Genomic DNA, 27,980 nt, shown 5'->3' with positions numbered 1-27,980 from the left:
GAGAGAGAGAGAGAGAGAGAGAGACAAGCGCACTCAGGGGTGTGTCTTATACATTTAGTTCCTCGAGGAAGTACAAGTCAAATTATTTTGTTTTAGTGGTGTCAGCACAAGAAAGAGTTTGTGTATAAGATTGTGCTTTGCTTTTACCTGTCCAGGGAGATTATTTCATCAGATGAGCTCTGGATTTTTACCACCTGATCTGAGCGTAGACGGAGGAGAGAGAGTTTGAAAGGAAGTGGGAGAGTGTACGAGATAAAAGGCAGGTGAGTTCTCCAAGGTCTTGACCTGTGCCCTCTTCTCCATCATATTTAAGACAACTGCGATACTGTACACATGAGCAAAGAAAGGGCTTATGTTACTTAAAGTGAACTTATAAAATTAAAAGCCTGGCACACTGTTACAAGGGCTGTTATAAAAGGATGCAGATATTAGTTTTATTTATCTCATCGCCAATAGGGTTACTCGTAATATTAACAGATTTGCGTTGGCTGTAAAGTGTCCACTTTAAAATACATGGAAGTCTGTAGACAATAAATTAAATAATTTCAAGTTGAAACCTTTTTTTTTTTTTCTTCAACCACTTCCATGTTAAACATCTGAAAAACTGGGTTAGTTGATGTTGGTGGAACATTCATTAAAAATCCCCACAAATTAATACAGTTTTTTTTTCCAGTCTTTTTATATTCTTTTTAGCCATTTAATTCTTTTTAGGCATTTAGATTCAAGTGATTTAAAGAAAGCACAACTTTTAGTGGAGCTGATTTTAATGAAATCATACTGTACCTCCATCATACTTCCACATACTGTATCCAGGGTTAAAATGTCCAAACCTCATTGAACTCATATTAGGTTGTGAGTCTTTCCGAGGCAGCGACAGTAAGGAGAGATTAGCTTTTATGTGTGTTACTGAAGAAAATCTGGGTAAAAAGCTGTGTCAAACAAGGAGTTTAACTTCCTTTAAGATCAGTTGTGCACATGGCTTGATCACCTCATAAACAACTGTTTAGATTGTGTGAGAGAGAAACAGACATGCAAAAAAAAAAAGTTGAGTAAACTTTGAAAGTGAAAGGCAGTATTGTGTTAAAAGGAAAGTTTTGCCCAATGAGTAATATCACAACATACTCAGATCTGTCTGTCCAGGTGCTGTGCAGTGATTTTGAGAGGGAAACATTTAACACAGAGAGTCGTTTCATGTCAGTGTAGGTGTAGAAATTATTTAAAAAGTCGGGGGACATTACAGGAATAGTTCTTCCAAAAATGAAAATTCTGTCATTATCAAATAATTCTCAAACCGTATAACTTTATATCTTCTGTGGAACACCAAAGTAGAAAATCTGTAGTAGGACTGTCGAGATTATTAGGCTAAATAACTGTCTGATCAGGTTTATTTGATCTTCTGATTTGAAATTATGTACTTCAAATTCCAATCACCTTTTAATACCCAAATAAGGGAATTTTAGACAAATATATAGGACAATTGTCTTCAACTGCACGTTTGTGTAATAGACCTTTTTCACACTCTGGGTTTTGGACTCTGAAGTAAACGATTTCAGGGTAAACGTTGACAGCGATGCATGGGAGACCACAGCAAATATTATTTTCACCTACCCGTTTGCTCCAATACCAAAAGAAAAAATCCACTATTACGTTCGAATGACTTTCCAGAAGATGAAAATATAGAGAACTGTGGATTAAGTAAATCAGATGGGAGAAGATGGCAAATTTACTGTCACTCTCTCAGCAGCTGGTATAGAAACCCCCCTTGGATTTTTTTTTTTATCCAATTCTAGGGTAATATCACAATAAGCATAATGTTATAAATTTACACTCAATATTTAAAAATTATAATTTATAAAAAATGCAAGATTTATGCTGCTAAATAAGGCGGAAACGCGTCATCAGTTGATCTCCTAGCAATACCGTTTCTCAAGCGCTCTGATGCATGCGTCGTCAGCTGCCAAAATCCAGCGAAAATATAAACAAACAGATATACGCTTTTATAGTAAAGCAATGCGCTCTGATTTCACTTTAAATGATTGCGTAATGGCAAATGTTTCTGGTCATTGTGAGTTCATATATGCTGTGTTAATAATTAATTTATGACAGTTTGTCATGAAAGGCTTAAAAGAGACAATTAATCATCATAGGCCTAAAACAGACACTTGTCATAATCGCAATTATTTGTTTGACAATTAATCGACAGCGAAATTTCAAAATTGTGACAGCCCTAATCTGAAGACAGCTGTTTGCTGTTGTCCTTGCAATTATTTTAAACTACACTTTAATGCTTCAGAAAAGTAAAAAAAAACACCAAAGAGTTTTATAAAAGTTGCTCAAAGTACTTGTGAGCTTGAATTGATTTAATAGCATTGTGCAGAACAGACACAAATTTAAGGTGTTATTCACTGAATATCTTCACCTGAGCTGTTAAAGGAATATTCCTGGTTCAATACAGGTATTGAACAGGACTCAGTCGACAGCATTTGTGGCTTAATTTTGATTACCACAAAAATGTATTTTGACTCGTCCCTCCTTTTCTTTTTTTGGCGGGATTTTCTCCCATTTTCTCCCCAGTTTGGCATGTCCAATTTCCAATTCGCTCTAATTCCTCATGGTGGCATAGTGATTCACCTCAATCTGGATTGCCTCCATGCCTGAGACAGTCAATCCGCGCATTTTATCACGTGGCTTGTTGAGCCTGTTTTGAGCGTGTGAGAAAATAATGACATGATTTTCATTTTAGGGTGATCTAATTCTTAATGACATGAGACTTTGAGAAGTAAGGATTTACTCTTAAGTAATTATGTCCCAAAAGCCAGATGTGAGCGCATTGGCTTTGGACCTTCTCATAATCACTTTGAAAAATGCACAACTAGCCTAGAGCCAAACTTCTCCCCCACTCACACATAAAACAGGACTTTCCACAGTAAAGTTTACTGTAAAACTCAGGTATGTCCCCTCTGAATTAAAAAGAGAGAGAGAGAGAGAGAGAGTGGGCAGCAAGCAGCTAGAAGCTAAATTCCAATGCAGCTCAGAAGCAGGTTTTGACCAGTCCCTTCAGTAATGTCACTGGGGCTTGTGCTACGACTTGCTGCATGGTAATGACAGGGTAACTACTGTGATCTCCAGGATGGAGGAACAACATGATTTCTTACATCCTGTAAATCCCCTAGGCTTTATCCACACACACACATGTTAACACACACTCAGAGCCCCAGGCAAAGCACTGTAGTCATCTGTGGAATGCTAAATATTTACAATTACAAATAATAGAATAGAATATGTTCTGATATATTTTGATGTTTTATGTTTTATATATCGATATATGCAGCAAACAGAACAGGATTCATTACTTTCACATTGAAATTTCATGAGACACAACTGCCTGCCAAACACATACAGGTCCTTCTCAAAAAATTAGCATATTGTGATAAAGGTCATTATTTTCCATAATGTAATGATAAAAATTAAACTTTCATATATTTTAGATTCATTGCACACCAACTGAAATATTTCAGGTCTTTTATTGTTTTAATACTGATGACTTTGGCATACAGCTCATGAAAACCCAAAATTCCTATCTCAAAAAATTAGCATATTTCATCCGACCAATAAAAGAAGTGTTTTTAATACAAAAAAGTCAACCTTCAAATAATTATGTTCAGTTATGCACTCAATACTTGTTCGGGAATCCTTTTGCAGAAATGACTGCTTCAATGCGGCGTGGCATGGAGGCAATCAGCCTGTGGCACTGCTGAGGTGTTATGGAGGCCCAGGATGCTTCGATAGCGGCCTTAAGCTCATCCAGAGTGTTGGGTCTTGCGTCTCTCAACTTTCTCTTCACAATATCCCACAGATTCTCTATGGGGTTCAGGTCAGGAGAGTTGGCAGGCCAATTGAGCACAGTAATACCATGGTCAGTAAACCATTTACCATTGGTTTTGGAACTGTGAGCAGGTGCCAGGTCGTGCTAAAAAATGAAATCTTCATCTCCATAAAGCTTTTCAGCAGATGGAAGCATGAAGTGCTCCAAAATCTCCTGATAGCTAGCTGCATTGACCCTGCCCTTGATAAAACACAGTGGACCAACACCAGCAGCTGACATGGCACCCCAGACCATCACTGACTGTGGGTACTTGACACTGGACTTCAGGCATTTTGGCATTTCCTTCTCCCCAGTCTTCCTCCAGACTCTGGCACCTTGATTTCGAATGACATGCAAAATTTGCTTTCATCCGAAAAAAGTACTTTGGACCACCGAGCAACAGTCCAGTGCTGCTTCTCTGAAGGTTCAAAAGTGGCTTGACCTGGGGAATCGCGGCACCTGTAGCCCATTTCCTGCACACGCCTGTGCACGGTGGCTCTGGATGTTTCTACACCAGACTCAGTCCACTGCTTCCGCGAGGTCCCCAAGGTCTGGAATCGGTCCTTCTCCACAATCTTCTTCAGGGTCCGGTCACCTCTTCTCGTTGTGCAGCGTTTTTTGCCACACTTTTTCCTTCCCACAGACTTCCCACTGAGGTGCCTTGATACAGCACTCTGGGAACAGCCTATTTGTTCAGAAATTTCTTTCTGTGTCTTACCCTCTTGCTTGAGGGTGTCAATGATGGCCTTCTGGACAGCAGTCAGTTCGGCAGTCTTACCCATGATTGCGGTTTTGAGTAATGAAACAGGCTGGGAGTTTTTAAAAGCCTCAGGAATCTTTTGCAGGTGTTTAGAGTTAATTAGTTGATTCAGATGATTAGGTTAATAGCTCGTTTAGAGACCATTTTCATGATATGCTAATTTTTTGAGATAGGAATTTTGGGTTTTCATGAGCTGTATGCCAAAATCATCAGTATTAAAACAATAAAAGACCTGAAATATTTCAGTTGGTGTGCAATGAATCTAAAATATATGAAAGTTTAATTTTTATCATTACATTATGGAAAATAATGACCTTTAACACAATATGCTAATTTTTTGAGAAGGACCTGTATAGTCCACACTAGAATCTCTACACATATGTATTTTCTCAGCCAGGGTTTCAGTCTAAATAGATGTACAACTTACAACCCCAATTCTGAAAAGAAATTTGGGACAGTATTAAAAATGCTAATAAAAACAAAAAGGAGTGATTTGTAAATTATATTCACCCTTTGCTATATTGAAAGCACTACAACAATACATTACAGTATATGATGTTTCGCCTTGTGAATTTAATTGTTTTTGAAAATGTACAGTCATTTCAAATCAGATTATTGCGCCACACTCTAAAACGTTGAGACAGGGTCAATTTAAGACTAATGATAATTTGATGAGTTGAAATAGCATGTGAACCAGGAAACGTTAAACAGTTGAGTCCTTAAAGAGCAAGGATCATTTGAGACTTGTCCATTTTCCAACAGATGCTTTAGCAAATAATCCAGCACTTTGAGAACAATATACCTCAAAGACAAATAGGAAGGATTTTAGTAAACCTTTGTTAGTCAACACCATTCGCCTCTGCATCCACAGATGCAAGTTGCAAAGCAGAAGCCCTACATCAACACTGTCCAGAAGTGCTGCCGACTTCTCTGGGCTCGGTCTCATCAGAGATGGAAAGTAGAACCGTTGAATTGTGTTTTTTGGTCAGAAGAGTCCACATTTCAAATAGTAAAAAAAAAACGGCCGCTGTGTTCTCCGGACCAAAGAGAAAAAGGTCCATTCGAGCTGTTATCGGCGTCAGGTCCAAAACCCAGTATCGGTATGGGCCAGGGGTGTGTCAGTGCTCATGGCATGGGTAACTTGCACATCTGTGAAGGCACCATTAACGCAAACAGATATGTACAAATATGTACAAAATCTTTTCCAGGGACGTCCCTGCATTTTCAAACAGGACAACTTCAAACCACATACTGCCAAGATTTCAAGTGCATGGCTGTGCAAACAGAGAGTGCTGGTGCTAGATTGGCCTGCATGCAGTTCTGACCTTTCTCCAATTGAGGATGTGTGGCTCTTATGAAGCACACCATATGGCAAAGAAGACACCGTAGAATTGTGCAGCTGAAGACCAGCATAATGGATGAATGGGGGGAAATTCCACTTTCTAAACTTAACAAATTTGTGTCTTCAGTGACCAAGTGCCTTATAAGTGTTATTAGAAGAAATGGTGATGTTTCACAGTTGTTAAACACTCGACTGTCCCAACTTTTTTGGAGTTTGTTGCAATTATCTGATTTTAAATGACTGTAAATTTTAAAAAAAACAATGAAATTCACATAGTAAAACATCATATAATGTGTAGTTGTAGTGCTTTCAATATAGCAAAGGGTGAATATAATTTACAAATCACTCCTTTTTGTTTTTATTATAATTTTTCATGCTTTAACTTTTTTGGATATAATTTCATTAGTACACCCAAATGACAATAACCAAATCATAATTATATTTCACACTTTCTATAGTTTACTTCCATGTTGCTTTTTCGTCAAATAGCAATGTCAAATACAAATCAAGCATATCATTGAAACATCAGCACCACCTTGAGTAAGAAATACATGTACTGTATAATTTATTTTTGTCCGTGCATGTGGAAGACTGATAATTCACCACTGTCACATAGAAAATCAACAAGATATAGTAGTAATTTCTATAAATATAGTACTTGTTTGTCTCATAATAAACAAATAAATATATATCCTGTGATATTAAACTTATATAAATATGAAATAATCATAAAATATATAAATTACAGAAGTGCAATAAAAACAAAACAAGGAAAACTTTAACATATCTATGGTCTTTAATGATCCTAAAAGATTTTGGTAATTAAGTAGTTAAGTATTTATATATATATTGCAATTTTTCCTTCTTTTTATACTATTTCGAAGAGAAATGTTGAGGAATACTAAAGAGGTGTGGGCATAACTCTAAAAATGGATGAGCAGGTGGAATGAGATCCCTGGTCACTGAAGACCCAGTGTATTCATTAAAGGGTTAAATAGATCAATAAAAGTTGCAAAGTAGCCAATAAACATGATCAAGCAACATACATCAGATCAGTGTGATCAGATTTAATAACAGAATAAATGAGAAGTTTGTTAAACTCCAGGATTATGTTGCTATAGTTCCATCTAAGTGTATAATATGTTGATTTGTTAAAATTCATGAAGTTGTGATGTTGTATGTGACGGAACTTGTTCTAATGGACTCAGAGCTTCTGATAGAGTTAGTTAAATTCATGAAAGCCTACCTGAAATTTAACTAGGTTGGTTCTCCATAAATTAAAATTGGATTTAAAAACAAAACACAGTTGATGGCCATCCAGATATTTTTTCTTGATCTTTTTTCTTTTAAAAGAACACACAGTGCATTTGTACACTGATATATTGGCAGATATTTTATTAGTAACAAAGTTGCTATAAGTAATGAGCACATCTCTAATCTACTTAGCTCATAGTTTTAATAAATGCTACACAAAAAGCTAATTAACAATGAAAAGAACATCTTGGCTTTTTTGCACTGCAAGAAGGGACACAAATATGCAATCATCTAATACAGTGACCAAAAGATTTAGAGGAAGGAATCATTTCTCTAAGTGCATATAGATGTCTTGATACAATCTGTAGGTGCATGTAGGAACTTGTGAGTACTATGCAATGAACGACTCTCTCATACAGTACTTGTCTTTGCACGTTCAACTGCCCAAACTCTGAAGCAATTTTAAACTATGCTGTGTTTGAATTTCCAAAGAATGAAGCCTAACTGTATGAAATACAGTAAGTGCATACAAATTATATTTCATGAAACTGTGAAGTTGTATTTGATCTATTTATACCTTTTGCAATCTGAATTTAAACACTGGCATTGTTATGAAATATTCTGCATTATGTGGAATAAACTGATCACAGATATTTCAATGTCACTGTGTCTGTGTAGACATGAGTGATTAGTGCTGTATGTGATAACACAGCATAAGAGTCTTGAGAACAATTAGTGTTGTTTATGACATGTGTGGGTAATGATGAAGCTTTATATGGCAGGAGCTTCCCCCTGATGAGCAAGTGTTGAAGTAAGACTCCAAGGGGATTTCCCTGACAGGACTCTAAGGGGGACTTCTCCTAGGCTGACATTCAACATACAACATGCAAACAGAGAAGTGAATACTAAGGGAAATGTACAGTAAATCATAAAGTATATTTTAAAAAGCAGTGGCTCCCAGCTGGTTTTGCTACAGGACACTGTATTATTTAGATTTGGCATTAAGTGGCAACCCAAACCTGTAAAAAAAGTGTCCTTCACCAGACCCTTTCTAGATCCCCTTCAATTTGCTTATTGAGCAAACAAGTCTGTGGATGATGCAGTCAACATGGTATTGCATCATATCCTGCAACATCTGGACAGACCGGGGATGTATGCAAGGATCCTTTTTGTGGTATTCAGTTTGGCTTTCAACACCTTCATCCCAGCTATCCTCCGGACTAAATTACACCAACTTTATGTTCCAACATCTATCTGTCGGTGGATCACCAGCTTTCTGATGGTTAGGAAGCAGCTAGTGAGACAGGAGAAATTCACTTCCAGCACATGTACGATCAGCACTGGTGACACCCAGGAATGTGTGCTCTCCCCACTACTCTTCTCCTTGTATACCAATGACTGCACCGCCAAGGACTCCTCTGTCAAGCTCCTGATGTTTTCAGACGACACTACTGTTATCAGCCTCAACCTGGAATTTTGAAAAAGGCCCAGCAGAGGTTGTACTTCCTTAACCAGTTGAGGAAGTTCAACCTGCCACAGGTGCTGCTGATACAGTTGTAAACAGCAGTCATTAAGTCTGTCCTCTTCACTTCAATAACTGTCTGGTTTGGTTCAGCTATGAAATCGGACATCAGAAGACTTCAGTGGACAGTTCGGACTGCTGAGAGGATTATTGATTGCCCCCTGCCCTACCGTCAAGAACTGTACACTTCCAGAGTGAGGAAAAGGGCTGGAAAAATCTGGACCCCACTCACCCAGCCCACTACCTTTTTTAACAGTTGCCTTCTGGACAGCGCTACAGAGCACTGAGCACCAGAACTGTCAGGCACAAGAACAGTTTTTCTCTCAGGCTATCCATCTCATGAACAGTTAAAACTGCCCCACTGAGTAATAGTTATGTGCAATACAGTTTAGTCTATATAATTATATATGTAAGCATACTTGGCAATAAAGCTTATTCTGATTCTGAAAGCTGGCATTACCCAAAAATGCATGCCCCCTTAATTAAATGAAAATGTAATTTATGTTTATTTGTTGACTTTTAATGTTTTAAAATTAAAAGTTAAAATTCAGTGTTCTTTAAAATAATTGTTCTAGGTGGACAATATGTCCAAAACTTCAACATCCTTTGGCCCTGGAGACACTTAAGTGCTCAAGCTGAAGCCCCCAAGCAGGCCGCGAGCCTGGGAGCCGATTTAGTTGGGGAGGTGCAGAAAATGTGGCGAGAGATGCTGAATATGTCGGCAATGCTGATGAAGGTTGTTGCTGACTTGAAAGATCTTGCTGTGATACGACAATTTATCATTGCCATGGAGGTGAAGTTCACTGATGTGGTTACAAGAGTGGGGGATGTTGAGAAATGGATCAATTACCTGGAATCATCGGAGAGGGAATTATCTGCCAATCCGCTAGCGACCAAGGTGGATTTGGAGAAATTGGAGGACTTGGAGAAACGTAGCCGGCAGAATAACGCCTGTATCATCGGAATTCCAAAAAGGTACAGGATATGGTGAAATTCCTGGATGGCTTCTTTTGAATCTGCTCGACATAGCAGGCCATAAGCTGGAAATCAAGCAAGCTCACAGGGTTCCTGCTCAGCGACCTGTGGAGGGAGACAGGCCCCAATCAATTCTGGCCAAATTTCTGAGATCATCTGATAAAGATCGTGTGTTACATGAGGAGTAAAGGAAGGCTTTCTTGGAAGAACCATGGCATTTGCAAATTTTAGCAAATTCGACAATAGAGAAATGTGATCAATTCAAGAATACAGGAAACTTTTACATCAACGGAAGGACGTTTTTGCACTGACATTCCTGGCCAAATTGAGAATAGATCCTAAGGATTGCCATAGAACATTCACATGCCCACAGCAAGCGATGTCCTTCATAAAGTCATTGGAGTATGTTAGTCATCTTGTTGTACTCACGTTGCAGTCAAGTGGACTGGCTCACTGAACATTCGCTTGACTGATTGAGGAAACTGCATGCTTTTTTTGTGTGCTTTGTCCACCTATCGACTTGAGAATAACACCTTCAGGACAGTTTTATGGATGAATCTACACTCTCTTTGTGCATAGTCCGCTATTGGCTGGAGTTTATTTTGTATCATATCACACCTTCAGGACAGTTTTATGGATGAATCTACACACTCTTTGTGCTTATTCCACCTATTGGCTGGAGTTTATTTTGTATCATATCACACCTCCAGGACAGTTTTATGGATGATTCTACATGCTCTTTGTGCTTAGTCCACCTATTGGTTAGAGCTTTTTATGTGGAGTATTTCTTCCAAAGTTATCGGAGTGAGAAAGTAATTTGCTTGCACTCATGTTGCAGCCAAGTGGACCGGATCACTGAATATTCACTTGACTGTTTGAGAAATCTGTGTGCTTTTTTGTGCTGGTCCTGCCTAGCGGCTGTAGATTATTTTGTAGAGAGTCACACCTTCAGGACAGTTTTGTGGATGAATCTTTGTGTTTAATAATTGATTGGCTGGAGATTCTTTATAGATTATCTTTTGCTTTGTAATTCTGTCTCACAAACTTTGTATAGAAACACCAGACTTGAGCAATCCGATGGCAAGTCTGTTGTCTGGGTTCTTGTAGGCGTGAATGGACTGTTTGAGTTTGGAGGGATGGACGACATTTGGCGCTGTCGTGTGCAGGGTTAATGCACATGATTTTCTTTTTTCTGTTTGTTTTGTTCTGGGGGATGTTCGGGTTTTGATGGTTGTACTAATGTTGGAATGTGGTCTTTATAATCTTGTTTTTGACACATGATCTATTTTTTCTTATATGTCAATGTGAATGTGAGTGGATTGTCTCTCCCCACGTGGAATGTGAATGGGTTGGGGCACCCTATAAAAAGATGGAAGGTTATTTCTCTTCTTAAACGTAAGAAATATGATATAGTGTTTCGTCAAGAAATGCACCTTTCTCCCCAGGAAGCTGAAAAATTTGGGTAGATTTGGGGTGGGCATTTTTGTTATAGTGCTGGCTCGAGCAAGAGCAGGAGAGTCATTATGCTGATAAGTAAACATCTACAATTTCTCAAAGAGAGTAAAGATAAATTAGGAAGAGTCATTATTGTTTTAGCTGAAATTTAGGGACAAAGTCTTATTTTGGCTAATATTTATGCATGATATAATATTGGGTGGAGACTTTAATCTTTTGATGGACCCAGTCCTTGATCATAGTGAATTAAATGTGTACAAGCCCCCTAGAGCTACATTGAGGCTTCACAGGATGTGTAAAAATCTTTGTGTTACAGATATTTGGAGAGTTTTGAACCCATCTGGTAGGGATTATACATTTTTTCATCAGTCCATAAGACTTACTCTACAATAGATTTGTTTATATATCTAAGTCCCTCATTTCATCTGTTGTTGATAGCTCAATTGGAAACATTTTAGTCTCAGATCACACCCTGGTTTGTTTAGAGGTGTTGCCACATATGGAGAAAATAATTCATATAGTTGGCACTTTAATGTATCCCTTTTGCAAAATTCTGAATTCCAAGAAATGCTACCGGCTGAAATCATTGTCTATATGGAGACCAACTGGTCTTCAGTATCCTCTGTGGGCATGGCTTGGTAGGCACTTTAGGTGGTTCTTAGGGGCAGGATAATACAGTATGCTTCATTTACCAAACAATTCAAAGCACAAGAACTCATGGAATTGGAAGGGAATATTAAAAGTGCCGAGGCAGAGCTGAAGCGCCAAATGTCGTTTAATGGCCTCATGGAATTGAACCAATTGAAATACAGATTTAATACTATTTTGTCACGGAAGGTGGATTTTTGGCTATTCAGGACAAGTCAGTCATACTTTGAGTTGGGGGACAAGGCAAGGAAACTTCTGGCTAGATATATAAAACAGAGAGAGTCTTTTTCTACCATTCCCTTAGTGAAATCTCCTGGAGGTGAGCTATTTACCTCAGTTATGATATTAATAATGCTTTTAAAGAATTCTATATTGATCTCTATAGTCCCATGTTTTCGTCTACTCTGGATAGGGGCACCCGGCAGAGTTGCCCTCTTTCTCCATGGTTTGTTACCTCTGCGAAGTTAGCACCCCATATAATTAAAAATCACCAAAACTATTCAATTAATTTGTGCTGGTCGTTTGTGCTCAGTTTGTGCCAGTTTGTGCCATTAAAACAAACGTTTCCCTTCCCTTTCCCTATTTCCCTTCCCTACCTATAGCAAAAATGTTTTCGGGAGCGGTGACGTCATTCTCCACCCCATATTGTCTAAATCGCTCCAAACCGGTGTCATTCGTTTGTGCTCGATTTGTGCCGGATTGTGTCATTTAAATTAACAGTGTATCTGTTTCCCTTCTTTAGAAATAACAGATTTAATTCAGGACAGTGACGTCACTCTCCACCACATGTCGTCCAAATTGCTCCAAACCAGTTTCATTCATTTGTGCTCGATTTGTGCCGGTTTGTGCTTCTGAAAGAAACAATCGAATTCCCTTACAAAATTATCTCCCAGAACTTGTCGCGAATGTCAAACAAATGTCAAAAATGAAACAAACTTTACCGCACTCACAAATACAGGACATATGTGATTTGAATTTGAAGCTTGAAGTTACTGCCAATGATCAAACTGTCAATATATATAAAATAAAAACAATGACAGCAACGGTAAGAAACCTGCACCAAGCGAGCACAAACAAACAAGTCAGAAAATGAGTGCATTGGACGAGATGAGGTAAATTCATGTCTGACATCACAGATCCGGGAGATAATTTTGTTATTTCTATGAAAAGCCTCCTACACTACATGACTTTCAAAGATGTCGTATCGTGGTACGATTCATATTACACAACTGTGTCTTGTCATGGAAGTCGTAGCATTTTCAAATTACACGACAAATTTGTGTCAGGGCCGGGTGAACACATTACAAAACATTTCACTATTGACGAATCCCCGACAACTCTGCCTGGACTCCAAATTACGTTTCAAAACAGAGCACACGTGAGAAGTGACACAAGATACGAAAACAAATGAATGATCAGACGTTATGCATTCCAGAATATGATGTGCATGTTTTTAAATCGCCTTTACATAATGTGTGAAGGCATCATATATTTTATTGGTTAAAATATGAAAAAGTACCTCCTACTGAAAAATCAACCTATTTGCTTACCTGACTGTCCAAGAGAATTGGCAATTTCTCTCCAACACTTCTCTTTCTCCACCCAGTTGTAGTACAGTTCAGATGAAACATCAAATATGAACTGGTGCTCCTGCCAATGTTCCACAAATTTTTCCTCCATTTCTTCTGTCCAATGAGACTTTCTTGATACCGCAGCCATGCTAGTTGATGTTCTGTTGCAGGTACATCAGGACTCCTCCCACTGAAACTTCCCGTGCCCCGTTTCTTGCTCTCTCATTGGCTGTAGGTCAACACTGCAGTTGTATTCAGTCCAAACATATTTCACATTACATACATGATTTGGAATAGCAGACAGGTCCAGATATTTAAAATGATCCGACATCGGCAACGCATCGGTGCTTCTCTCAAATCGCGTCTTTGATAGTTCATACATTGCGATTGTCACTCACAGGAGCGGGATACGATTTGTCTTTGATTTCAGGCTTTGGTCAGCGATCGCCACAAAACTGTCGGCGAGTGAAAATCGGGCTTAAAATCATGTAGTGTAAACTCGGCATAAGGGAATTAGTTAGATTGTTTCTTTCAACAGCACAAACTGGAACAAATGGAGCACAAACGAATGATTTTTGCCGGTTTGCAGTGAGTCGGATGACATGGAGTGAAGAGTGACATCACTGTTCTTAAAAAAAGTTTATTTGTTTGTTATATTTAAAAACTATCACAGTTACAGGGTTTTTTCAACAGCACAAATTGAGCACAAACGAATGACAGCGGTTTGGAATAATTTGGATGACAGGGGGTGGAAAGTGACTGTAGTTTTGGTGATTATTTAATTATATGTGGAACCAACTTCACAGAGGTAATAAACCATGAGGAAAGAGGACGACACTCTGCTGGGCGCCCCTATCCAGAGTAAAATAATCTGAAATTAATCAATTTGTTTGTACCGCCACTACCGTGTGTCTATAATGTAACTTAATCCATCCAATAAAATTCCTGAACCTGTACATTTCCAAAATCTTAAAAAGATAATCCCATTCTACCATATCAAACACCTTTTAGGCATCAATTGAGATGGCAGCGATGGAGTCTGATCATTCGTCACTGACCACATGCTATTGATGAAACGCCTAATATCAGAGGAGCTACGGCACCGAAAAAACCCCACCTGATCTATATGTATAAGAGATGTCATAACTACTTAATCGGTTATCAAAACAATTTAGCTGGATCAGGAAAATTGGATGGTATCCCTTACATTCGCTTGGATCTTGTCCTTTTTAAGAATCAGACTGATCCATGCTTGTGTCATGTTTGGCGGAAGCTTTCCATTCTTTAACGATTCTGTATCAACTTCTATCAAAGGTTGAGCCAGTTCTGTAGCATAAAATCTAAAAAATTCAGCAGCAAAGCCCAGAACCTTGCCTGTAGGCAGGGCCTTTATTACCTCGCCAAGATCCTCCAAGGTTATCTCAGAATTAAGATTTGTTTTGCTCAGTCATCAGTTTAGGAAGTTCTAATGGTTCCACAAAGTTTCAAATATCTTCATCAGTAGACAAAGACATGGAACTATAAAGATCAAGATAGAATTCTTTAAAAGCATTATTAATATCAATGGCTGTGGTAAATATTTCACCTCCAGCAGATTTCATTCAAAGGGAATGGTAGAAAAAGACTCTCTCTGTTTTATAAATCTATTGTAATCTATTATAGAGTAAGTTTTGTGGACTGATGAAAAAATGTATAGTCCCTACCAGATCGGTTCAAAAGCCTCAAATATCTGTAACACCGAGATTTTTACACAATTTTGGTGATTATTTAATTATATGGGGTGCCAACTTCATGGAGGTATTATAGATCTGTCTTGCCCTGGAATCATTAGCAGCCGTGATAAGAAAGGAATATGATTTTCCAGGGGTGGTGGCGGTAGGTGTGGCGAATATCTTTTGCTTTACGCAGATGATATTTTATTATTCATCTCCGACCCTACTAGATCTATGCCTTGTGTCCACAGAATTATTCATTCATTTTCTAAATTCTCAGGATACAGTTAATTGGTCTAAATCCAAAGTTTTGTCTCAGACAGCATACTACCTGGTAACGGCTTAAGTATTTGGGTATTTTATTCCCAGCAAATTTGTGTGATTTAATTTTGACATTTTCATAAAAACATTTTTGAGCAATGTGGGCAGGTGGGCTTCGTTACATTTATCTAAGATTGGAAAGGTTAATGTTATTAAAATGAACTGTATTCCAAAATTCAACTACATTTGGCTCATTGGTCACTTCCACCTGAGAGAGCCCCTCCCTGGTTTTGTATTGAACAGGAAGTTCTTGCCCCTATTTCACCATTGCAAAGCCTTTCTATGAAACTAACTGGAGAAGTTATCTAGCATTTGCATGCGGTATGGACAAAAGTGTCCAGAGTGTTTAATTCAGACCCAAAGTCATGTATTAATAAGTCCCCTTTCTGTTGGACAGAGTGGATTGTGAGGGAGTTGAAAATGCTCGGTGACCTATATGAGAGTGGTGTGTTGAGATTATTTGAAAATATGGTTCAACATTTTGGGATTCCCAGGTCTCAATTCTTTAGGTATTTACAGCTGCACTACCTGCTTTGTACTATTTTTGGGAGTAGCATAAACTCCCCTAAAGCGGCAGATACTCTGGGAGTGGTGATTACTGCTTTAGGAAAATGTCATGAGGCATCAGTGTATTACTCCCTGCTGTCTGGGGGTCAGAGCTTCAACTTCTTTCAAGAGATTATGGGAGAAAGATTTAAACTTGGGATTTGAGGAGGGAGTGTGGCAAGGATTCTAAAAAACATCAAGTCTACATCTAGAGATGAAAGGGTGTGCCTTATGCAATTTAATATTTTACATCGATTCTATTGGACCCCCTCTAGAATGTATAGGCTTGGTCTTAAAGGCACACCCACCTGCTTGTGATGCCAATCAGAAGATAGGGACACAACCCATGTTTTTTGGTGTTGTGTTAAGATCCAAGAGTTTTGGTTGAGGGTTCAGAGTTTTATGTGAGACATATTGGGCACTTACATTTCATTTTGCCCCAGACTATTGAGGGGGGAAGGGAAATAATGGGGTTTAAGGGGGATAATGGTTCACTGTACATGAATGTTTTGCTTTGTTATGTGTCATGCTAGAGGGGCAACCAATATAGCTTAGCATCTTGAATTACTGTTAATCTCTTGCTTCTTAAGGCATGGAGACGTTCAACTCCAAGGACATGGCTCTGAAGGTCCAGAAAAAGATCTTGAGCCAAATGGCCAGCAAGTCTGTGGTGCAGATGTTCATCGATGACACCAGCAGTGAGATTCTAGACGAGCTTTACCGCGTATCAAAAGAGTACTCTGGAAACCGCTCGGTGGCTCAGAAAGTGGTGAAAGATCTCATTAAAGTGGTTGTGAAGATTGCTGTCCTTTTCAGGCACAATCGATTCAATGATGAGGAGCTAAAGTTGGCTCAGACCTTCAAAAAGAAACTGCATCAGGGAACCATGACAGCCATCAGCTTCCACGAGGTAAACAACACCTTACACCTTTGAGCAGAATTATTTACGTTTTATGCTGTATCTCTCATGAAATGTCTGGATAGACATGTAGCTACTAAAACAATGATAAATCAAGTGATCATTTGCAAGTCAATAATCAATTAATGAAATGTATCAATGACCTGTCTGAAGTTTTGACTCTCCAGCTGATTGGCAGCTTCTCTGCTGCAAAGAAAAATCAGACATAGATTCAGATATAAAGCTACCACACCTGTCAGTGAACTCCACAATTGCAAACATGACTGTAAGTCAATAATATCGCCAACCAGCAATGATCATTGATTGCTTATAGTCATGTGTAGCCAGACCTTTGACTTTTTTTTTTTTTACTCATAAGCTATCATATGTGTACAGTCAAACACTCTAGCCTTTTAAAGTATACTCCATTTGACCGTGTGGATGAACACAGGCTCTTTCTTGACACATGTACACTACAACTGCTATGGGACACCTGACATTCTCATCAGGAGTTAAGACCCTTTAGAGATGCTTTTATAGTTTTTAAGACTTGAATTATACAAATGCACTTATCTCCTGATCTCCTCACGCATGTGCTCTTGATGTGCACATCCACTGTTGTTGTTTCCACCTCCTGTTGTTCACGGCCATTTATGTCATCTTGCACTATTCAGCACTGCTGATTACAAAATTCACGCTACACTACCTGTATGCAAAGGCTAAAGTTCTGCTTGTGGATATCTGCTTTACTAGCTACTACGTTCCTCAAATGAAACTGAATATCTTTACAATGTTTGAAGTCACTAACTAAACCTGTGTGCTTTCACTCACGGAAGTTCCATCAAATCAGCTAATCAGATTGCCTCAGATTGAGACAGTATTTTACAGTTTTGTTCAAATCTCAGAACAATTAGTTTCTTGTTCACACCAGATTTTAACTTTGTATTAATTTAAGAAAATTGCACATGTTTTGGCACATGTGTGCAAAAGAGTAAATGCAATTGTCTACAATTTGCACTAATCAAACTGATGAGTTGATTCTGAGTGAAATTGTCATACTCTTCACAGCTTCATTCTTTCATCGTGTGAGCCATAACATGCAAAATGATCCATTCAGTTATCAAAATCTGTCAGACATACAGTATATGTATATTCCATAAATATCTATGACATGGAATGCTTGTGATGTCTGCTAAATCTCTGGCCAGACCAACCAGAGCGACAGGATGTTCACCAAAAAGATGGGAACTTGTAGCATTACGTATTGTGAGATACATTTTATTGTTTTTTACAGAACTACCGCAGGATTTTTCATCGTTGCAATTTTCTGTTCACTATATGACTTTACATGTAAGAAATGTGGGCATGCAAATGTGAATTTTCTGTTTACATGTAACACATTGCAGTAAAAATACATTTACTGTATACATACAAATGTGCATATCCTTTTTCTGTGTACTACAGTATCGTACAGTATTGACTTTTCCCAGTAAACTTTTACCTACTGCTGAAATCGGTATCTAAAAAGCTCAGTGTGATACACAATTGACTGCCATGGTGAAAAAACATCTAAACATTTTGACCCTGTACGGCTCACATGATGACAAAAAAACTTTTTGGTGGCTTTGGCCAATTTAATGACACAATAACTAAGTTTTGAAACATGAATTAAATGTTTTGGGTGAATTACTAAATTTTGCAGACATGCAATAGAGTTGTATTGTCCCATAAAACAGTTGTGATAATTGCACTTACTGTTTAGAGAATAAGACTGTTTAAAAAAAAGAGCCAAAGCTATTGAGAAAAACTGTAAGAATGCATCCTCACACCATCTGGCAAAGTCATCAACCACAGGGTCATGAAGTGGAGGATGATTTTATTTCCTGTTTTTTAAAATTGCTTTTTCCCCTGGTTTTACTCTGTTAATAAATAGAAAAGGCACGGCCCAAAATGCAAAAAGGAAGGTCACTATGTACTAAAGTCATCCCACCAGCATGGTTGAGTACGGTTAGCTAACCATGCCGAACCGTGCTCAAGTGGAAATGCTACTGTAATCGTACTTTACCGTGCTCAGAACCGTTCGGCCTGATGGTGGAAATGTGGCTTATATCTTTGCTTATGGTTTGGAGCTCCCATCCCTTGTTGGAGCTCTGCCTGCAGCTATATCCTTCTGTTTTGTGTGCAATTTGCACCTGACAGTTAGTGCATGGACTGTGGGCTGTCCGTAGGTGTGCTATTTAAGGCTTAGACTATGGCTGAAATGGGAATTTCATACTTCTACCATGCTACTCATAATATTTCTGACATAGACACATATGGCAGAAGTAGTAAGAGAAGTATTGGTAGTATGCCATTCCGAACTCAGCCTACATCTTTTGAAACATCTTGGAAATTATAGAATTGCTGTTTGGATGCCACCTTCTGGCATAAAATATTAGCAAATACAAAATGCAGTGTTCCATCACAATTTAAAAGTGTTTTTTTTTTATTATTATTATTTCTTAATTTTGTTTTTGCAACTTATTTTATAAATAAGTAAATAAAGTTATTTATTGATTAGGTGATTGATCTCTTTACTACTCTCTCCACAACCATTTCTTTAATGATTTTTTCTGCTTTTACTTTTACATGATTTCACAATGAATCCATTATGTGATTATGTATTTGCCTAACCAAATTACTAATGATGCTGAACATAGCAGGACAATTTGTCGGATATAGATTCAATGAATTTCATGCTGACTAAAGTATCTTCTCTTTGCCACTTTCAGGTTGATTTCACATTTGACAAGGCAGTTATGTCAGAAATCCTGAAAGAGTGTAGGGACATGCTGCTGAAGCTTGTAAACACTCACCTCACACCAAAATCTCATGGACGCATCAACCATGTCTTTAACCATTACTCTGACCCCGAGCTCCTTACCCAACTTTACAGCCCATCTGGGCCCCTCAAACCCCACCTGACCAAAATCTGCAATGGGCTTAACAAACTGCTGGAAGATGGGACATTATGAGAAAAATAACTTTCAGACTTTTACAGGATTGGCATGGGGCAAACCTGTGATCTCAAACTGCGTACAATGCAACCAAAGAGGCGGAATGTGAGAACACTGTGGAAATCCATTCAATAACACAAGTTGATACCAGCAGCTGTCACTGCCTAAATGAGCTCAGACCGATCAATTTAAAAATATTTTCATCTGAACCAATATTTTATCTGCAAAACTCCAGCTGTTGCATGGATGTTTTTCCAGACTACTTATTTCTAACAATGTTTAACCACTGAGGTTCTATCACTCTGTAAATTAGATAAGACTGTGTCACCCATAACTGTAAACATATTTGAGCAGACTGTTTACCTCTCAGGACAACAAAATAATGAACACACAAACACATTTTAGTTTGGAACTCTTTATACACTCCCATCTAGTGTTATCCTTGAGTTATGGCCATGCTACACAAATCTTAGAAGCTTGTTACAACACTGTAGAGTAGGCAAATCTATGGTGTTATTACACAGAAGATCGAACACCACTAAGAGGATCTACTGTGTTTTAAATTGAACAACTACTGAATAAATGAGTCACAGCCCTCATTAATGAATTATTATATACTTGAGAAATACAGAACAAGTCTTAACAATGTGTGGTCTATGTATCGGCATTGAGTGAATCTAGTGAAACTGTTTGATATCTGTAAATTATTTGTACTAATGTCAACAAACATAATATACTATTAGCAACAGAACTGTAATCACATCTGTAATCAATATTTGGGGGGCACTCATATTCATAAGTTGCAAGAACTTTGCGTGAACACGCAATTCATGTTTAACAGTGGTGAAGGTTACAAAAAACAGGACTACACACATAACTAGCATTTATGCTATATTCTGTATATAATAGAATGAACTGAATGTATGCTTAAGGTACATATGTTAACTTTGATAACCTCTTTTTACTCTACATGACAATGAAAATCTCACTATAATGCATTTTTAAATAATTTATTTACACAAAGCTAAAATAATTTATTTACACCAAGATATGTTTGAGTTAATGATATTTCATGTTTTTTTCTATTGCATTTATTTACTGTGGAGGGTTGTGCATTTGAAGTTCACATATCACTGATGCATGAACCTGCATTCAGGAGAATGCCTAAAGTCTTTAGAATATTTTGGTAACCACAAATGTCACATGGCTTTAGACATTTTAGCACATTGCAAAATGAACAGATCAAAGTGTAACAACAAAACACTTAGCATGTAACTGAAGTGCAATACTATGGAAATTATAACAAATTAGTATCTAAAAGATGTCTATTGGCACATTCCCAAAACAAATACATTTTCAATTTCCTAAAACAAACACTTCCTTATATCAAGTATTTGCAAGGTAGTATTACATATTAATTAGCAAGTGTAATATTTGTTCAAGCTACATTCCTGAACAGTTCTATTGCTCAAATTCAGTTGTACGTTATTGCCCAAACCACACTACACTCATTACTTGGGTTACATTATCAAGCAAAACAGCAATAGGTTGCAGAGTTTTACAGACAATGCATGGCAAACTATTTAGGTAGCAATTTTATAACAGAACACATTTACAAATTACTATCATCAATTCATCATCAGATACACCCTGCTAACAATTCAAAGGCAAAGCATTAGTAGAAATGAGCCCTCTGAAATTGATCAAGTTTGTTCAAACTACACAGAACACAGTCAGGAGAGCAACCAGGACAGCATCCTAAATCAGAGCTGAAAGATCTCATCCTCCTGGTCCCTCAAATTCCTGGTCTGTCTGGTGATGGTAATGGGAACAGATCCTAGTACTGCCTGCTGAGAGGAAGCTTTGTTGGATGCCAGATTGCTTTTCTCCATAGAGAACCTATAAACAAAGCAAAAATAATGTCTTAGGTCATCCATTAATGTAGCACTAAAAACATCAATTGATTTCAAATGTGAGAATCCAGCTTGTAATGAATTAACTAATGCTCAATGTATTAGTAGAAAATACATGACTCATGGTGCTTCCATTGAATTCTTGCTGAATCTTTTGAGACACTTGAGTGATGCAAACAAGCTCCCAGACAACGCAAATAACTGAATTCTGAAATGCCATAATGAAAATGACTGCCGTCATCATTGCATTCAGCCAACTTACTGTTTCTCTCTCTCCTGACACGTCTTCGCTGCAGCTTGTTTTGACTGACTGATCAAAATATCTATCTTTTTCAGGTACTCCACTGGAGAGAGTTCAGCATTCTCTTCATGCCGAGAGTTTGTTTGGCTTTTATAGGTCTCATCTGAAGTCTTTGTGCGTGTTTGTGCTGGACTTGTCGTCTCCTCAGTCAATTCTACTCCAATGCTGAAAGACACAGAGTCCGTCAGCACAGGGATGAAGAGAGACTCCTTCAGGAATATTGAATCATTTGTGTACAGTCTGTTTACCCTTTTGATTTGCTCCATCTATAAAGATAAAGATATTGCACACTATATTACATTGTTACACGTATAAAACAACAATCCATCTGAACGTTCCCAACCTATTTCTACAATAATATAAAAAGTAAACTGCAGAACTGCACGTGTTTTCTGTTTACTTACAGAAACGCCATACTTAAGTGACAGGCCTTGCAAAGTCTCACCGGGCTGAACTTTGTGTTCAATTCGTCTTTGTTTAATGGGTGACAAAGAGGAGGACACGAGACTGCCATAAGACCGAGTCCGCTGGCCGCGGAGGAGGCTGTGAGTCCCGGTCAGTGTCGGGGTGTGCTCCGAGGACATGGCCTGAGCTCCAGCGGGATCAAGCCTTTAACTAATAACACCATCTCCGGCGAATTAACACATGACAGGAGTGTTGAGCATAAGCGATGCTTCGAGAAATGAAATCAATATGGCAGATAGAAAATCAATCAATCAATAAGGTAATTTGGCAACAACGCGAATCAAACAACGAAGATTTAACGAATCCCCTTCTGGTCGAATTAACTGGTCAGCAAACGATATTACAAACTAGATTAAAGCCTTCTAACTCAACTAAACCAGAAGCTTAAAAAAAAAAACTGAAAAATTATACTTCCGTCAGACCTAACACTGACGTGTAGTACTTTGCTATTTAAGTACAGCGGCAGTTTGAAAATTAACAACGGCAGCGATTAAAAAGTACATAATCCATTAAAAATGAGCAAATGCTACGGGTAGCCAGTCTGAATCTGAAAAACATTTTTGTCACAATCTAAATTTTTTAGCAAATTAGTTTAGCTTCTGTTGCCATGGCGTCGGCTAGGCTCCACCCACATTAATCCCACAATGCATGGGAAACGTTTTTGTAGTAGAAATGTGAGATTAACAATGACAGCTAAAATAAAACGCTTGGAGAATAAACGAAGTCTCCGAGTCGCCAAACACGTCTTTCAAAGGGGAGGGTGATGATCAAAGCCAACTAAATATACTGAAGATACTTTAACATGTACACTTGTTCACCTTTGCACATATCGGTAATCAGTTCTTCTGTACATCTTCTGTGTCTGTCTCTCGTTCAATACATATATTATTTTACGATTCTGTGTCTAGCTGTTGTATTTCCGTGAGTACTGGAAGTTTGTTACCGAAACCAGTGTGTGTGTGTGTCACATCTTTCTATCTATATGCGTGTGTGTGTGTGTGTGTGTGTCACATCATTATTTGCTATCTTTATACGACATGGCATTACGCAGACAAACAGATGCACATGTCTGATTTGCAAACACGTATCAGTCCATTTCTTTTTCTCACTGTGTTTTTCTGTCGTTCTAAAACAAGAAACGACGTGTTGCAGATCTTCTATCTTTATCCCACATGAAGAAGCTGCTTGAATGAAAAATGGAAGGTGATTCTTTAATACTGGCTGATTTACCATTTCAGTGTTGGACTGTTTACTACTTTAATATCAGTCTGTGTCTATGGCTGTATTCTTTATCCCCTTCACAGTTAAATTGTGTCTCCATTTGATTCTTCATTGTAGATAAACCTACCTTGTGTGTTCTCATGTCCTGTGTTTGACACCGTTGAAATGATCATACACACAAGAAGGGAAAGCAGCACCTTGAAAGTGAGATTCTGGCTATGTATTTATTCTTTCACTGTTTAATGTGGCACTCAGGATTTAAGTCTTCTTTGAACTACTTTCAAGGTATGAAATGTTTTTATGCAGTGTGCGAATTACACAAAGACATTGAGGGAGTTTGTGATTTAACTATACACTTTAGATTAAGGTTATATATGTTAACAAATGAACATGTAACATGTATTACATTCCAAATTAGGTTTCAGGAAATAACTATGAATATTTTTTCACACGTTTGTTCATCTTGTTATTCTTGGTTTGTGTTAATTAATTCATACAATATTGTTCATTGTTAGTTCATGTTAGTTCTTAATGATGCTATATTACATATAATGTATAGTATAATATAATGTAAATTTATATTAAATTGCATTAGTGTATGTAGAAATTGACATATAAAAAAAAGAAAGTTTCAAAAAGAACGCTATAGTTTTGTTTCTTTGTTTTTCTTTCTACCGGCCAATGATGATTCTGAGAAATCACACCCACAGCCTATTATTGTTGCTATAATAACGAATGTAACTTCCAAGCATGTCTGATTGACAGTTAAAAAGCAAGCTTTTATTTCAGCTTTATTGTTAGATTGGTGGTTATTTTTAGTTATTTCAGAAAACAAATTGATTCATACCCTCGAATCATCAGCATTAAGTAAAAAAAGTTGAAAAAACTGAACTGTACAGAAGCATTTTAGACACTGACATAAACGGCGCTCTGTACAATCACAAAAATGTTTTTGTTTCACAAAAACAGCTCAGGCAATGTCAATAGTGTGGCCCAGATTACAACATAAAATCAAGCATAGCTACTTATTTACATCATGTGTTGACGTCCGCCCACCACCACCATTTTTATGGCAAAAAGAATCAACTGCAGCGTGAAATTGATAAAAGGAGAAGCAGAAGATGAACGGCAGAGTACAGAACTGCTATCCTTGCATGCACACACTGTATACATAGGCCACATTGAAATCTGATATTAATGTAATACAAACCAGAAAATAATCAAAAAATGTATACATTTTTAAAAGTTTATAATTTAAAAAATACAATTATGAAATGTAATGATACAAAATAATAAGAAATGTTTAAGATGCTGCATAATTTCTAGGCCACTAATCAAATAAGCAAGTTTTGTGACACTGACAATGTTAAAGGAATAGTTCACCCAAAAATCAATAAATAATAAATAATTTATTTAGCCTCATGCCATCCCAGATGTGTGATTTTCTTTCTTCTGCTGAATACAAAGATTTTTCAGGAGAATATCTCAGTTCTGTAGGTCCATCCAGTGCAAGTGAATGGTGACATACAATTTTAAGGTCCAAAAAACACATAACGGCAGCATTAATGGTTATCTATATGGCTCCAGTGTTTATATCCAAGCGATATTATAGGAAACAGAACAGATCTATATACTTTTTTTTTTTTTTTAACAAAAAAAATAATAATTCTATAAATTCTCCTCTCTGCCCAGTAGGTGGTGATATGCACTAAGAATGAGAATGTGGAAGTGAAAGATTGACTTAAATATTTCTCACCCACATCTCATATCACATCTGAAGACGTGGATTTAACCACTGGAGCCTTATTGACTACTTTTATGCTGGCTTTGTGCTTTTTTTTTTAGCTTCAAAGTTCTGGTTACCATTCACTTGCATTGAATGTACCAACAGAGCAGACTCATACTTTTGAACCTCACTGTAACCCTCATTCAAAACATGGTAATAGACTCAATACATTCTGCTTGTCCTCAGGAACCCTCCTTGGGTTTACCTCTGCTGTGATATGTCAGTATATTTGTACTAATAATCCATTATAGACTGATTATCACATTCTTTGATTACTGTTCACAGATTCTTCCCATTGATTGTAACATAAGTGTCATTGTTCTTTTAGTGAACGATCTGAATCCTCTGGATGTGGCCAAGAGGACATACATTTTCAAGTCAACAAAATCACCTCATCATGTAGCCATGAACCTACTACTATGAGACATTAAGTGCTGACACAATATCAGCCACCAGCACAACAGGTAGCTACAACACAAAAGTATCATTTATTTTAAGGCAAGGTTCATGTTGTTTATAAGTCATTTTCATTTGCCACCTGCACAGTGTGTAATTATCATTTGTAGTGCATCAGCGCCAGAGTGAAGAGAATGGGGAGACAAAGAAAAGGATAAAAGGATCCAACACCGCAAGCTCCACTGAATGTGAGCCTCTAACAGAGCAGAGACTCAAAGAACTAGAACACTACCTCAGATACGGCAACTCAAAACACAATGACTCACTTTACCTATAATTAATCTCACATGCATGACTATAGATCTCAAGTTAGTATATACGTAGAGGTATTAAACAGTAAAAGAATAGTGTTAAAGTTTTAAATATGCTTATGTTTTATATTTTGTTTCTGTGAAATGCTGCATTAGGTCAAGTCACAAGACTTGATTTGTGTCTTGTTTTCTGTCGGCTGTGCGCTAGAATGAATACATAAAGTAATGAGACCAAGCACAGTTCAGTATGCAAATATCACAATGATGTAATCTGTCAGTCATATTTTGAATCATAGATTCTATGAATTTAATTCAAAGGTGAGATTTTCAAATTATAATTTTTTTTTTAAGTATACATTATATAAAAATTAATAGCACACACAAGAGGCGGTCACATTAGGGTTTGAACACTAATTGTTTCCGAACAACGCAACGGAGCAGGATATGTCACGTGGGAGAGCTTCTGGTATAAGTAAATAATACAGCCCATATAATATAATATTTAAAATGTTCCTGCAACAATCAAGCATGCAGCGTTGAAATATGTATTCTTTGTATTGAGCCATGTTGTCAGTGTGTGACATTTCAATCTTCTATTGGTCATGCGTCCTCTCCTTAAACAGATTCACAGGTCAGAGTTCCCCAAACTTGAACTCTTGTAAACTTTGCATGAGCTTGTGTTTCCGCTCTCCCGCATTGGTATGCATTTGAATGAGAGTGAATAGATCGTGAAGTATATTGTGACCACCCCTTCAGGCTGAATTATCTAAAATACAAAGCGTACATTAGATTCTCATTGTAAGATCATTAAATAACTGTATGCTCCTTATTTAATAATATTTGGCCACCTCTCTCTTTTACTCCTTTTTTTTTTTTTTTTTTTACTCCATTGGTCCAGTTCTGGGTGGCATCAGGACAGAAGTGGTAAATGGGTGAAAGATGAGAATGCCGAGTTTGACTCAGATGAAGAAGAACCAGCTCTGTTGCCGCCTCGCAGTGAATCTTCATAGCAGACTCAGCTAAAACAGCTCAATATCATGACTGATGTTCCATACTATTCAGCCACTGCCAAATAAGCTTCAGGCTACATTTAAACTGATCTGTGTGTAGGATGACGATAATGTCTTGATGGTCACAGCTCTCGTATTACATATTTTGTGTCCAGGCCTCTATGACCCACTTTACATGCAGTATGGTCAAAACCATTGAAATAATTTTTAGTTGCACGTTTTCATAAGTACTGTGTACTTGAGGACTTGTTTAAACATTTTCCCACCAAATAGAGGATTTTTTAGTTTAGATAGAAATGATTGAGGAGGTCCAGTTCCAAATCTTGAGCAGAATGTGGAACGGCTGCTTTCTGTGGTTCCATTGCCAGATGACATCAGAGTGAGCTTGGTGTATTGAAGTTTAATCGGCTATTGAAATGACAAGTACCCACACCAAAAACTACTGTTAACTTATGTGCTAGTAGTTCCTTTCAACAAATTCACCTAACACACTCTTTAACACCCTTTTCTTTAAAAAACAAAGTAACATCTATTGCTTAATTGATGCAAGACGCAGATGATTCTTGAGATTATTGATAGGTTTGCAGCTGTTCCACAGGGGACCATAAATCTTCTGAAGCCCCCCTTCCCACCTGATGAGGTGATATATTTGGAGCTTTGTAACTCAAACTCTTGAGGCTGAGTTTCATGACTGAGTGGTTTGCGTTTATAA

General features: G+C 37.6%; 2 protein-coding genes and 1 long non-coding RNA gene across 5 annotated transcripts; 2 read left to right on the top strand and 1 right to left on the bottom strand.

Moving 5' to 3' along the window:
* Positions 1-69: 69 nt before the first annotated feature.
* LOC127657508 (tumor necrosis factor, alpha-induced protein 8-like protein 2 B) lies at positions 70-19,883 on the top strand. Of its 2 annotated transcripts, none has more exons than XM_052146322.1 (3): positions 70-259; positions 16,562-16,881; positions 19,641-19,883. In XM_052146322.1, exons 2-3 carry the CDS (start codon positions 16,564-16,566, stop codon positions 19,881-19,883), a joined length of 561 nt encoding a protein of 186 aa, XP_052002282.1. In that variant the 5' UTR covers positions 70-259; positions 16,562-16,563. The 2 variants fall into 2 exon arrangements, with proteins under 2 accessions (XP_052002282.1, XP_052002281.1); XM_052146321.1 differs by having other exon boundaries at positions 70-263.
* A 1,745-nt stretch (positions 19,884-21,628) lies between these two features.
* On the bottom strand, positions 21,629-23,104 carry LOC127657506 (lysM and putative peptidoglycan-binding domain-containing protein 1-like). 2 transcript variants are annotated; one of them, XM_052146319.1, is made up of 3 exons: positions 22,484-23,104; positions 22,041-22,345; positions 21,629-21,764 (listed from the first exon to the last, which is right to left on the bottom strand). In XM_052146319.1, exons 1-3 carry the CDS (start codon positions 22,661-22,663, stop codon positions 21,629-21,631), a joined length of 621 nt encoding a protein of 206 aa, XP_052002279.1. In that variant the 5' UTR covers positions 22,664-23,104. The 2 variants fall into 2 exon arrangements, with proteins under 2 accessions (XP_052002279.1, XP_052002280.1); XM_052146320.1 differs by having other exon boundaries at positions 22,525-22,628.
* Positions 23,105-23,241: 137 nt separating this feature from the next.
* LOC127657509 (uncharacterized) lies at positions 23,242-24,014 on the top strand. The gene is made up of 3 exons (XR_007972294.1): positions 23,242-23,376; positions 23,681-23,747; positions 23,883-24,014. It is a non-coding gene; the product is annotated as an uncharacterized LOC127657509 (long non-coding RNA).
* The last annotated feature ends 3,966 nt before the right edge of the window (positions 24,015-27,980 follow it).

The sequence above is a fragment of the Xyrauchen texanus genome, chromosome 17 (genome assembly GCF_025860055.1).
Source record: "Xyrauchen texanus isolate HMW12.3.18 chromosome 17, RBS_HiC_50CHRs, whole genome shotgun sequence".
Classification (NCBI taxonomy): Eukaryota; Metazoa; Chordata; class Actinopteri; order Cypriniformes; family Catostomidae; genus Xyrauchen; species Xyrauchen texanus.
Note: the sequence above shows the minus strand (reverse complement) of the source record. Positions and strands in the feature narration are given on the sequence as shown.